General features: G+C 38.7%; 1 protein-coding gene across 3 annotated transcripts in view; it reads right to left on the bottom strand.

The window, feature by feature from the left end:
• EBF1 (EBF transcription factor 1) overlaps positions 1-12,618 on the bottom strand; it is a 388,330-nt gene that overhangs the window by 132,491 nt on the left and 243,221 nt on the right. For all 3 annotated transcript variants that reach the window (XM_029942938.1, XM_029942939.1, XM_029942940.1), the window contains exon 7: positions 10,830-10,911. In XM_029942938.1, coding sequence (XP_029798798.1) covers positions 10,830-10,911 — 82 coding nt within the window. The remainder of the gene's footprint in view (positions 1-10,829; positions 10,912-12,618) is intronic.

Raw genomic sequence — 12,618 nt, 5'->3', positions numbered from 1 at the left:
GAAAATTTAGTTACACAGAGAGACACCAGGGTGCGCAGGCAAAGGGGAAAGACCATGTGAGAACACAGCAAGAAGGTGGCTATCTACAAGCCAAAGACAAAGGTCTCAGAGGAAACCAACCCCAATGACACCTTGATCTTGGTCTTCCAGGCTCCAGAACTGTGAGAAAATAAATATCCATTTGTAAGCCACCCAGTCTGTGGTATTTTGTTATGGGGGTCATAGAAAATGAATGCACTGCATAATTCCATTTACTTAACATAATTCTGAAATTAAAAAGTTTAAAAAAATAAAGAACAAATTAGTGCTTGCCAAGGGTTAGGGACAGAGGGAAGGTGGATGTAGCAAAAAAATGATAGAAATGATCCTTGTAGAGATAACAATGCCCAATATCTTTACTGTGGTGGTAAATACAGACTTTACATGATAAAATTTTACAAAATGAAAAGCATACCCATGTGCAAATGACTACAAGTAAAACTAAAGAAATTTGAATAAGGTGGTGGATTTGTCAATGTTTATATCCTATATGAATATTGTATAGTACTATATAATATTGTACTATAGTTTTGCAAATATTACTATTGTGGTACTGGGTAAAGGGTACACATGGGATCATTCTGTATTATGTCAGACATCTACATGTGAATCTACAATTATATTAATAAAAATTCAACTAAATAAAAGGCATCATCAATCAAGATGTCCTTTTATAGGTGAATGGAAATGCAAACTGGTAATCCATAGGAAGGAATATTATACAGCAATAAAAAGAAATGAGCTATCAAGTCATGAAAAGACATGGAATTTTAAATACATAATGCTAAATGAAAGAAGCCAATCTGGAAAGGCTATATACTATATGATTCCAACTATATGACATTCTGGAAAAGGTAAAACTATGGAGATAGTAAAAAGATTAATGGTTGTCAGGAGTTTGGGGGGAGGGTCGGATGAATAGGTGGAGCATAGGAGATTTTTAGGGCAGTGAAACTGTTCTGATACTGTAATGGTAGATATATACCATCATGTATTTGTCCAAACCCATAGAATACATACATAAAAATTAACAATAATATAAACTATAAACTTTATACTGTTATCAATAATGTGTCAATATTGCACATCAGTTGTAATAAAGTATTAGACTAATGAAAGATATTAATAATAGAGGAAATGGGGGGCTCCTGGGTGGTTCATCAATTAAGTATCTGACTTCAGCTCAGGTCATGGTCTGACAGTTCACAGGTTCAAGCCCCGCATTGGGTTCTCTGCTGTCGGCACAGAACCCACTTCAGATCCTCTCTCTCTTTCTCTCTCTCTGACCCTTTCCTGCTCGAATGCATGCATATGGGCATGCACGTGTACTCTCTCTCAGAAATAAATAAACATTAAAAAAATAATAATAATAGGGAAAATGGGGGAGAAGAATTTAGGGAATCTTTGGAACCTCACTATACTTTCCCCTCATTTTTCTGTAAAACTAAAACTGCTCTGCAAAATAAAGTCTATGTCCTATTCCTACTCCCAACCCTGTACAGCCCACAATCTCTCCTTTACCTGCTTGCTGAACCACTCTTTACAGAATCCTCATATATTAGAGTCAAAAGGCCCAAGAAATCAACCAATCTAATAGCTTCCAACCAAGAGTTTTCAAATATAGTAATAGGAACAACACTGCAGAGATGTATCCTAAATTCACCCATAGGAAGATAGCATGCTATCAGTAGATGCATACATTTAGGAATTTTCCTTTGTCAATATAGGATCAAATCATGTGCATGTGGAAGCGCAGGTTATCCCATGCCCCTGAGAGAACTCTGAATTGATGGAATCACATGGCTTCAAATAATTTTAAAATGGATTGTGATTCTTAGTAAATGCCATTAGGATAAAAAAAAGGAGGATGTCACATGAGATTCATAGGAGAAAATGATAAAAGAAGGTCTCAGTAGTTATGACACTGCAAATTTGTCCAACACATCTTTTTTAAGGCTTGGGAAACTGAGGCCCAAGAAGTTTAAAAGCATCCTCAAGGTTATAAGACAAATTAAGAGCAGAAGTAAGCCTCAAGGGAAACTTTCAGACTCCAGGTCCAGTTCTTACCCACAAAAGCCTCTGGACTCTCAATACAAACTCCTGGCTTAAGTCCCTTCTCTCCTGAGTCTGCTGGTATCTTCCAGTATACATCTCTGGGGTCTATGTGATTGACTACAGTTTAGTATTATATACATAAAAATGGTCTGTAGCAGTTAGGAGTTAGGTCTTCATTAACTTTGTCCTTTAAAATATCCTTGACTGATACGGAATGAGATCGTTTCTGAAACCTGCCTGATTGCTAGTTTCTATCTGGTTGAAAGATCCCAAATAACTCATTAAAAATTATGGAGGACACATGAACCTACAGGATGTAGCAGAGCAGAACTGTGGGAGAATGGGAGTGAGTAACCGAATTAAATCTCTTTAAAGCTCAAGGCAAAAATATCGCCTCTTTTAACAGTAAGACAAGAGCAGGCACTTCTAAATTCTCAGATATTTACACAAAGTAATTTGGACCTTTGGATACTAAACTCAGCTTCTGTCTCCCAAACTGTGACACATGCTCACATAAAAGCTCATCAGTGACCTGAACCTTGTTCCCTCTCTGTGGATCAGGATACATTTGATGACTCTTGATGGTGTCATTGGCATTTAACAGGTGCTCTCCATTTATGCATTCCCACTGGTTATTTTAAGTAGTACTGAGCCAAAACATACAGAATTGCCATATGTGTTCTCTACCAATGACTCTATGACACACAGATATGGAAATTGGGAGCAAGAAAATAGCATATTAGTCAACAGCTCAGATTCTAGGGTCAGAGAATACTGAATTTGAACTGCAACTCCATCACTTACCAGTTTGTAACCTTAGATAAGTCACTTAATTATAGGAATGAGTTGTGTGCCTACTATACTCCAGGAATTATTCTGTGAACTAGAGAAGTAGCAATGAACCAAGTACTTAGTGCTTATCAGGGATAAAAAAGGGTTTTCCAACAGTAAGTAAACAATAAAAGCAAATTTCTGAATGTGAAAAGTTGCAAGAAAAAAATAAAATGGGGATGGAGGGATACCTCGGTGAGATCTACTTTTGATTGGGTGATTAAAGAAGGCCTCTCTGAGGATGTGACATTTTAGCTTAAATCCAAGTAAAAGAAGTAGCCAGCTATTCAATGAACTGGCAGAAGAATTTCCTAGGAAGCTAGAATACCAAGTGCAAAGATCCTGAGGCAGGAATGAGTTTGGTGTATTCAAGAAAGAGAAATGAAGGAAAATAAGGAAAGCCAATGTGCTCCAAGGCTTGTTTGGAGCAAAGTAAACAAGGGAAAGAGCCGAGGAAAAAGAAGTAAGATTATCCACCAACACAACTTGTACGGTGCCTCACACATAAGAGCCCTGTGAGTTACAGCGTAAAAAGTGATAGAATGTACAGGTCTCTTTTGTTGGTAAGTCTCAACAAGTGTAAGCATCCTCAGAACCAATATCCATTGGCAACATTGATCAAACCAAACACTTCCAAACATCTATCCTTTAATGTATTTTACATTTCTTCAATAGTGGCTGTACTTAGTGTAGAAATTTATTTCCCCTAAGTGCAGAGCCACCACTCATCAAATCGCATTCATAAGGATTCCTTCTCAGTGATGCATATTTTCTGCCAAGGCCCAGCATAAGGCTCATGCCAAGATACATATTTGCCCAATAAGCAGTAATGGTTTAATATATCAGGTTGAAAATCCACCATTTGTATTTACCATGTTATGTGAATTAATCCTGTATTCTGAAACTATCATTAGAGCTGCTTTCAGTATAATTAATCAGCGTGGTGCATCTTGAAATTATTCTGTATGAAGAGAGTGATTGCAGCTCAGGACCCTAGCATTCTGTTGGTAAAGAATTTAATTGCAAGATGTGCTATTTGTCAAAACAATATAAAACAGGAGGTGGGGGACAGTAGGAGAGAAATAAAAAGGATACGAATATTTCTTTATTTAAGTGCCTTTAAAAGCAGACCGAAACTGCAGAGGTAGTGCATGTATTTTAAGAATCCTCTAAGCATACCCTATGATATATTGATTCAGAGCCTCTGTGGGTTTTTGAATAAATAACAAGGATTCTCCAAAATTTACAGAATTCACACACAAAAAAACAAAAGCAGAGAGTTGTATTTTACTGTCATTCCCCATATCATCACTTGAAAAAGAACACATTTTTGGTGGGAATTTGGGGTCAGTAACCTGGAGGTTTCTCCTGGTGGTTTCCCATCCCCCACTCCAAATGACTAAAGAGTGAAAGAAGGTTGTTTGTCTCCTCCAATAAACATGAAATAAGCATGAATTTAGAGCTTGCTGTCTTCTCTGCTCAGAAAATTCTTCTGGTGTTTCTCAAGATGGTTTATTCTCATCTGTTAGCCCTAATCTTAAATATCACCTCCTCACAAGTTTTCCCTGGTAACCCACTTTAAGTTAGGCTCCTATCCCCCATCCCACATGTAGTCTCTCTCATGTTATTAATACTCTATAGGAATAATTAAAATTTTTAATGATTTGTAATTATTAATTTGTATACATTGTGGCAGCTGAAGGTAACTGTCACCCACACATCCACTTCCTCTCTTCCTTGGGTTGTACAAATAGATATTTGCAGGTCTCTCTGTGGTTATATATGGTCGTGTGACAGACTTCTAGCCCACAGAATATGGGAAGAGCTAACAAGAGTCATTTCTAAGACCAGGATTTTAAGAAGTCCATGAGCCACGCCCCCCACCCGCCATGTACTCTTTACCCTTCAGCTGGATGGACAGACAACGAGGTTCTAGGGGACAGTGGAGACACAAAACATAAAAAGCCCCAAATCACATCATGTACAAGATCTATCCACTGACTAAGAACACTTGCATTGTACTGTTATGTGAGCAAGAAATAACCTGTTGTGTATGAGCCACTATATTCTTTGTTCTATTTATTATAGCAGCTAGTATTATCCTAACTAATAGACCCCAACTAGAATATAAGCTTCATTAGGACAAACAGCCTGTCTTTCTTGTTCATCATGATATACTCACCATTTACCACTGAGTGTACACATGCATGAAGAAATATATCTTAAATTTATGTTCATGTATAGTCACAGATCTAACATTTACACATGAATTTAGATTTGTAGCCAATGGGAAATTTTTGTTGAAGAGATAAGATGAACTTGGAAATTATACCAGTTTCCAGGTATTATGGCATCTACTGTGATGACAGCTTGTACCCAATTCTTGTTCCTTCCCTCACCACCCTCATGCTGCCAGCCCCAACAAGGAAAGCTATTGATAAGGATTTAAATCTTAACCTGGAATTGTCTAGTTCCTGTCACTTAGAAACCAGACCTGTGACTTGATTTTAACACCGTCCGTTGACATTAGCATCTTTTTAGTGTCAAGATGAAGAAACAGTCTCATTTAGTCAGTGAATTTCTCCCTGTCATGAGCTGTTTCCATCCTCACTTACCCCCACCTTTTCCCTTCCTCCCTACTTCCTTATACCCACCAGAACTGAATGAAGCCTGTATCCACTGTTGTATTGAAGCAAGTCTGTTACTCAAACCAGAGCCTGGGTATTTCAAAAGAAAACGTCCATTGTAAATTAAGAAGAAGAAAAAAAATATTGTACCAGATTTTCTACAAGGTTTATGCCATAATGCCTTAAAGTATGAACACAGCTGAGCTCTGCAGAAAGTGATTAATTTCTTGAAAACGCTAAGGTCACACTAATTGACATGACCTGTGTAATTAAGTAGTCTCTGTTTACACACCAGAAGCTCAGCCGCTGTGAGGCTGAGTTTGCTTGACAGAATGTCTTTACATGTCAAGAGATCAACAACCTTTCCTATGTCCTCCTCAGTCACTACACAGGCCCCTGATTGCTGTTCAGAGGAGACATGCTCTGGCATGGCTGTATGAAGATCAGGCTGGCCTGGCGAGCATACAAAATGAGATGAGAGTAAAGCTGCATCCATGACTGTTGGAGAGAGCCCACTTAACAGTCAGAAGAGCACGTTTTCCATCAGATGTCTCTAGGTCGTAGGTTTTCAATATAACTGGGAAAAGCCACATTGAGGTGTCAAGGGTAGACCAGAGTTTTCTGACGCCTAAAAGATACTTTCTCATTCCTCCTCAGAGACAACAGTAACATAAAACCAACTTCTTAATGGTACACTATGAGAGAAATGATGGAAATTATATATCTTATTCACAGGCAACCTTCAACCAGTGTCCTATGACACATATCTGTCAGCCAGGATAGCTCCAGGGAAGATTGATCTTTCCCCCTCTTGGTTCAGTCCTAAGATTTGGGAACTGCAGTATGATTTCTCCACAGAGTACTCTGAGATATCAGGGGCTACTTTGCTCATGTTCCATCTAGGTGATGGGTCTTTCTGGCTCTAGAGAAGTAGCCAAAGCCTCCCTTAGTTAAGTGAAGTACAAGCAGTCTTCTGAGTAATAGCTTCTTTTTCTGAAGTTCATACAAGTAAAAATTGGCCAACACTGTAGCTCTGTTCAGAAACAGTGCTCAAGTTCTTCTCCTTTGACACAACTCCACTCTCTGCCTGATGAACTTTGGTGGTATTCCAATGTTCTTCATGCAGATAGTATCTTTAGGCCTACTATAGGGCAAAGAGCTGGCTTTCCTGAGATTCCAGCACACATTTGTTGGGTAGCCACTATGGCTCTTACAAGTTGAGAGACTTCTTTATTTTCTTTCCAATCAGTGTCTTCCTACAGATTCTGGACAAGCTCTTTACAGTTCTACAACATTAGATAACATCTGAGTCAGACTGATGGGTTGAATCACTTGAATTTACTAAGTAGTGATGCCTCCTCAATACTTAGTAAATGTGTGATTTTGAGCAAGTTCCTTAATCCCTCTAAGCCTCAGTTCCTCATCTGTAAAATTACATTTTATATAATATTTTCACATTCCCATCAAGTATATTGTGAAGATAAAATGATAACTCATGTAAAATATTTAGCACAACACCTCTCATATAATAAATTAGTTTTATCATCATTATCATCATCATCATCATGACCAATGTCCATTGATGTACATCAAGGAACACATACGGGCATGTATATTTTTATGCACATAAATAGAACACACTGAATGTAGACAGAAATATAAATGACTATTTCCCCAGCACTTAATGTAATCAGAAGTAAACCAAGGTGGGGAACATAGGAAGAGAAACCAGCTTGTGGTGAAAGCACAAAAAAAAAGAAAGAAAAGAAAAGAAAGATGATGACAGTGGAGTTCAGGGCTCACTGAGTGAAAGTTCCTAAGCGTATACAACAGGCAGCTGGACATCTAGGTCTGGATCTAGATGTCAGGTCTCAGGGAGCCTTAGGCAAGAGGACTGAGTGCCTGACTAGTGGTTAAGATGCTGAAAATGAAGAAGATACTCAAGAGAGAAAAGATCTGGACATTAAAAGAAGACTTAGGGAACAGCAACCCTTACAGGAGAGCAAATAAAGAGCATCTCTTGGAGAGGGCTGAGAATGAATGAATGTTGTTGTGGAATCCAAAGAATAGATGGGTTCAAGAAGGATAGAAGGGCTATGAGCAGGAAATGATGCAGAGAGACACAGAAGGAAATAGTCATGAAAGAAACAAATTTAGAGAAAAAGTAGAAGGTTCAGTAGGCAAATTTAAGGTGTTACTTTCATTCTATTGAGGCAATTCATCCATTCTTTAATTGCATAAACACTCATGTGCCTACATGCATAAGACCATATGCTAATTGTGGAAAAAATGATAATTAATGAGACATGTAAACATACACAAATACAAAACAAAACGAGTCAGTGTTCTTTCTGCTGCAATCTCTCTCTTTCCTCTCCCAGGAAATGACATGTAGGTGATGGGAACAAAGCAGGTTAAATCTGAGATCCAGTAAGGAATTTGTCCTTGTTGATGGGAAGAGCTCTTTTTCAATGCAAAAATTGACTATGTGGTGGTCAAGGTTGCTGCCCCTATTTAGAGGAGTCTACCTACTTTAGAACGGTTAGAGACTCACAGGGAAGAGCATACATCTTTGAAGGACAGAATGGACATTGTGTCAGGCAGCTCTAATGCCTTATAAAAGAGAGCACTTGTTGGGATGGTTGCACTGTTACCAGGAAGAGTCTGTCAGAAGTCATCAAATATAGAACTAAACCAATAAATCTCAACAAGGGGCAATTTTGCACACCCACCCCAATCAGAGAACACTGACAAATGTCTGGAGACATCTGGGGTTGCCATGACTGGGCTAGGGGCTGGGAGAGTTTCTATGGATAGAGGCCAGTAGCAAACTATTAAACATCCTACAATGTGCAGGACAAATCTCCCCTCCCCCACAACAAAGGATTATCCAGTCTAAAATGTCAATTGTGCCTAGGTTGAGAAACCCTGTACTGAAATAATGACCCAGTTTTAGTTTGTTAAAGTACTTTCCCTAAAAGCTTACATTTATGTTTTATCATTTGCAAATTATTTATGCATACAAAATATTGTCATTCATATGTTGTGAAATAAGCAGAATGATAATTTTCACTCCATTTTAGAGTCAAGGAAACTGAGGCTTTCCAGAAATTTAGTTCATGGCCCCTCATCTCAATAGCCCTTCTACTAAATGAAAAACAACAATTTTATCTGCAAAAATAAAGCTTTCTAGACACTATAAAAAAATAACAGACTGAGTTGGTTTCTCATCCCACATAAGAGCTACATCCTATAATTTAAGGCTTTCAGACATTTTACTAGCAGGTCCTGTGAGGGAAAACAAGGCCTCAAAAATCATATACAAATACTCTCTTGGGTCTCCAATCTCACCAAAGTCTACCTTTAATTCTGCTGCCCTAAGAAGCACAAGAAAACTGATCCTGATATTCATAAGTCATGACACATGTGTACTAGACATGTTTATTAGACATGAATTGGTTCATGCCTGGATATGCCTTGTTTCCAACCCGAGCTTGGTCAAAGGAGACAGATGGTTCATCTTGGGGCCAAAGCAAGCTGCAAAACAGTTTATAATAAAACCCAACCTCATGTTTCAGGACACTGAGCAACATACACCTAGTGGCATCACATGTTTTGTTTACCAGCAAAGCTAATTTGTGTAGAGCAAACTCTACACAAAAAAATCCTATATGGTAAGGACAGCACCCAAGTCTATGCACTTGGGGTCAGCAGCTAGCCAGGAGAAACATTTTCCAGGAAACTAGGAATCCAGGGATTCTCTTCTCTCAGCCCCTTCAGGACAAAAGGTGGCAAGGCCAAAATTATTTTACCAAAGTATTTCAGAATCTTGAGAGAGAATGTCTTCTTTCTACTGAATTTGTTCTTTAATGAGACTAGTAAGTCTCCCCTCTCAAAAAAAAAAAATCATCTTGGATGCAAAGAGATCTTGACCTCTAAAAATCAATGCTCAGGGCACCTGGGTGGCTCAGCTGGTTAAGTGTTGGACTCTTGATTTTAGCTCAGGTCATCATCTCATGGTTTGTGGGTTTGAGCTCAGTATCGCACTGTCAGTGCAGAGCCTACTTGGGATTCTCTCTCCCTCTCTCTCTGTCCCTCCCCTCCTTGCGTTCATTCTCTCTCTCTCAAAATAAAAAAAAACTTTAAAAATTTTTAAAAAATAAAATTAAAAAATGAAAATCAATGCTCAGAATCATCCCATCCCTTTCTCCCATCAGCGAATGTGCTGCTAAAATTTTTCAAGATCCTCTTCAAGATCCTACATTTCAATCTACACCAAACTGACTGACTATACCAAGAATATATTTTAAACACCATGCTCTTTTCACTGAAAGACCGTATGGAGATATATATATATATATCATTCTGATAGGAAAACTAACACTGATCATGTAAAGAGCCATAAAGTGAGATGGAAAGCAACACAAGTCTAGAACACTGCTCCATAAAGTGTTGTCCATGGCATTGGCATCACTTGGGAGCTTGTTAGAAATGTAGAGTTTCAAGCTCACCTGAAACCTCATTAGCAGTTTAACAAGATCCCCAGGGGGTTCTTGACACTTTTGAGTTTGAGAAGCAGCATTATCTAGAACTTAGCAACCTTTCCTAAAACCCAACTACCATTTTGTGTCTTTGAAAATAACACTTTACTTTCACATCTTCTTCCATCAGTAAATGTATAATTATATGAGGTGAACATACCACCCACATGCGGTGGCAGATTTGACTGCTGCTTGAGGACTTTCACATGTGCTGTAGAAGGACATTTCTCACAGAACTGAGTGTCACCCAGGTCACTCTAGATGTGCCCACCTGCATTAGGGTCCATTTTTAATAGACAGTTACTGCAGACAATTTCCAGGATTGGAAGAGAAGAACAAAGAGAAAGGAAGGATGAAGAGGGTGGTAATTCTAAAATAGAACAAAGCACTTATTTAACAGTTTTCTATTTGTAAAACTTTAAAAAGGATGCATCATTTCTATGTACTTCACTTACCCTGAAGTAGTTTAAGCCTAAGAGTCCATTCAGGAAGCCAAACTAGGCTCAAAGGACATCACTGCCTCAACAAGTGAAGCAGGTGGTTGAGTCCCAATTCTTCTGTCATAAAAACAACTCGTAGAGCACAGAGACCTGGGGGACCAGGAGCCTCACCTGCTTTTTACCTCTGGGGAAATAACTAGACTCTATATCTTCTTCTGCCTAAGACTTTTTTTTTTTTTACCCTCTCCTGATATTCATGCCATTATTGAGATTTAAGAAAGACAAGATAAACCCACCTGGAATCTCCTCATGTCACGTGGATTTCCTGCATTCTTTAGGCAATTTTGGTTACATTTGAGGAAAAATTTCAAGAAGAACCTGTGAAAAAACAAATTATCATGGTTAGCATTTCAGTCCTGACATGGAAGGGTGGAAGGAAAGTAGCAAGTCGCATCTGAGATGTGCATTCTATTCTCTACAGATTTTCTGAAATATTTAGAATGGTGTTAGAGTCAGTATTTTGTTTAAAGCTTTAGCCTTTGTTTTGAATCCAAGCTGGACTTTCTCTGCAAAGGAAACGCTCTCAGTGCTGCCAACAGATTTCACAAAAGAATTAAACCCCCAAGGAAGTATTTTTACTCAGACAGAGGGAAAGTCTTCACCGTAATTTAAGGTAGGTTCCAATTGGGTATAATTGCCTGAGAATTACTCATGGTCCCCAACAACATGTAATTTAAGCCCTGTAAATTCACAGATGATGAACCAGCAAAATGCATGCTGGATGAATATGAGGAGATGGTAAACACTTTTTATTTTAGCATCTCCAAATAAAATCTCCTAATTAGTAGTACCCGCAAGAAGTAGGTAAGATTCACATACTGACTGAAGTCTTTTGACTTCTCAAGTGTTTCCTATATGTTTTTCTTACACTGCCTACTATAGACAAAAGCTATTTGTGAATGAATCAGAACCTCACTGCCACCTTGGTCCCTGAATTGCTTTTAGGGTGAGATTCATGGGTTTTACTTGCTAGGGTGACCAAAAGTCCCAATTTCCTACGAACAATCTCAGTTTACACCAGCTATGTTAGTGTAAATATTAATGGCACCAACATTAACTCTCAGAAGTGTCCTGTTATGGATGATAACTTAGATGGTGACCTTATCCCTTTCTGAGTTATTTCTTACGTTGTAGTTGTTAAAGTCCATCACAGAAAGACAGCAGATATCAAAGGTGTGCTATTAGGAGATTCATGCTGGCAATCTATATGTGCTTCATTTGCCCATGTTTGGGGAAAGAAGCTTTTTAAAAGCCACCCTAAGTTCTTCCTTCTCTTTTACTTTTAGGCTTATAGATTTCAGGCCCAAATATTTCCCCAAAACATCAGAATTCATTAAAATATCAGTCAGTTAAATGTTTCCAGAATTTTCCTTCCTTCACCTATCTCCCATCTCAAGTCACCTTTTCCCCACACTGGAGTACAAAATTCCCACCTCCATACACACAATCAGTGAGTAACTATCAAGCCGTGATGCCTCCGTCTGAAGTTAGCTCTGAGCACAGTCTATTAACCAAATAACACAGGGGTCCTCAGTAAGGAGAATATAGCACGAAGTCACACCAAGTTTAACTGGTTTCTGAATGCTGAAGTGAGAGAGGTCCCAGAAGACTCTCTCTCCTCCCTTGTCTCTTAGAATCTGGCAACAGAAGAATATGGTGTGGGAGTAACTCTTTGAAGAGGGACAATAACTTTGTCAACTAAAAGAACATTTTGAAGTACACATATCTTCCAAAAATGATTCTTTCAACATCATGCACCATTCAACCACCCATCAATAAAAGGAAGCTCTGAATAATCATTTGCCCCTACTTCCAGGTTCTCTCCATAGAGGCCAAAGTTTATCAACACTTTGTACAAGATAAATGACTCCCAGAACACTGCTGAATCCCAAATGTGTAAAACAGAATCGGGCTCTGGCAACCCTTTCCCAGCACAAAGAACAGCACTGACATTCCCTCCGGCAGTCAGCTGGTCCTCCTCATGTCCCCTTTCAATAGGGCAGACGTGGGAAGGGAAAGACGTTT

This window comes from Suricata suricatta, chromosome 6 (genome assembly GCF_006229205.1).
Source record: "Suricata suricatta isolate VVHF042 chromosome 6, meerkat_22Aug2017_6uvM2_HiC, whole genome shotgun sequence".
Lineage (NCBI taxonomy): Eukaryota > Metazoa > Chordata > Mammalia > Carnivora > Herpestidae > Suricata > Suricata suricatta.
This window is presented reverse-complemented; position numbering and strand designations above follow the sequence as displayed.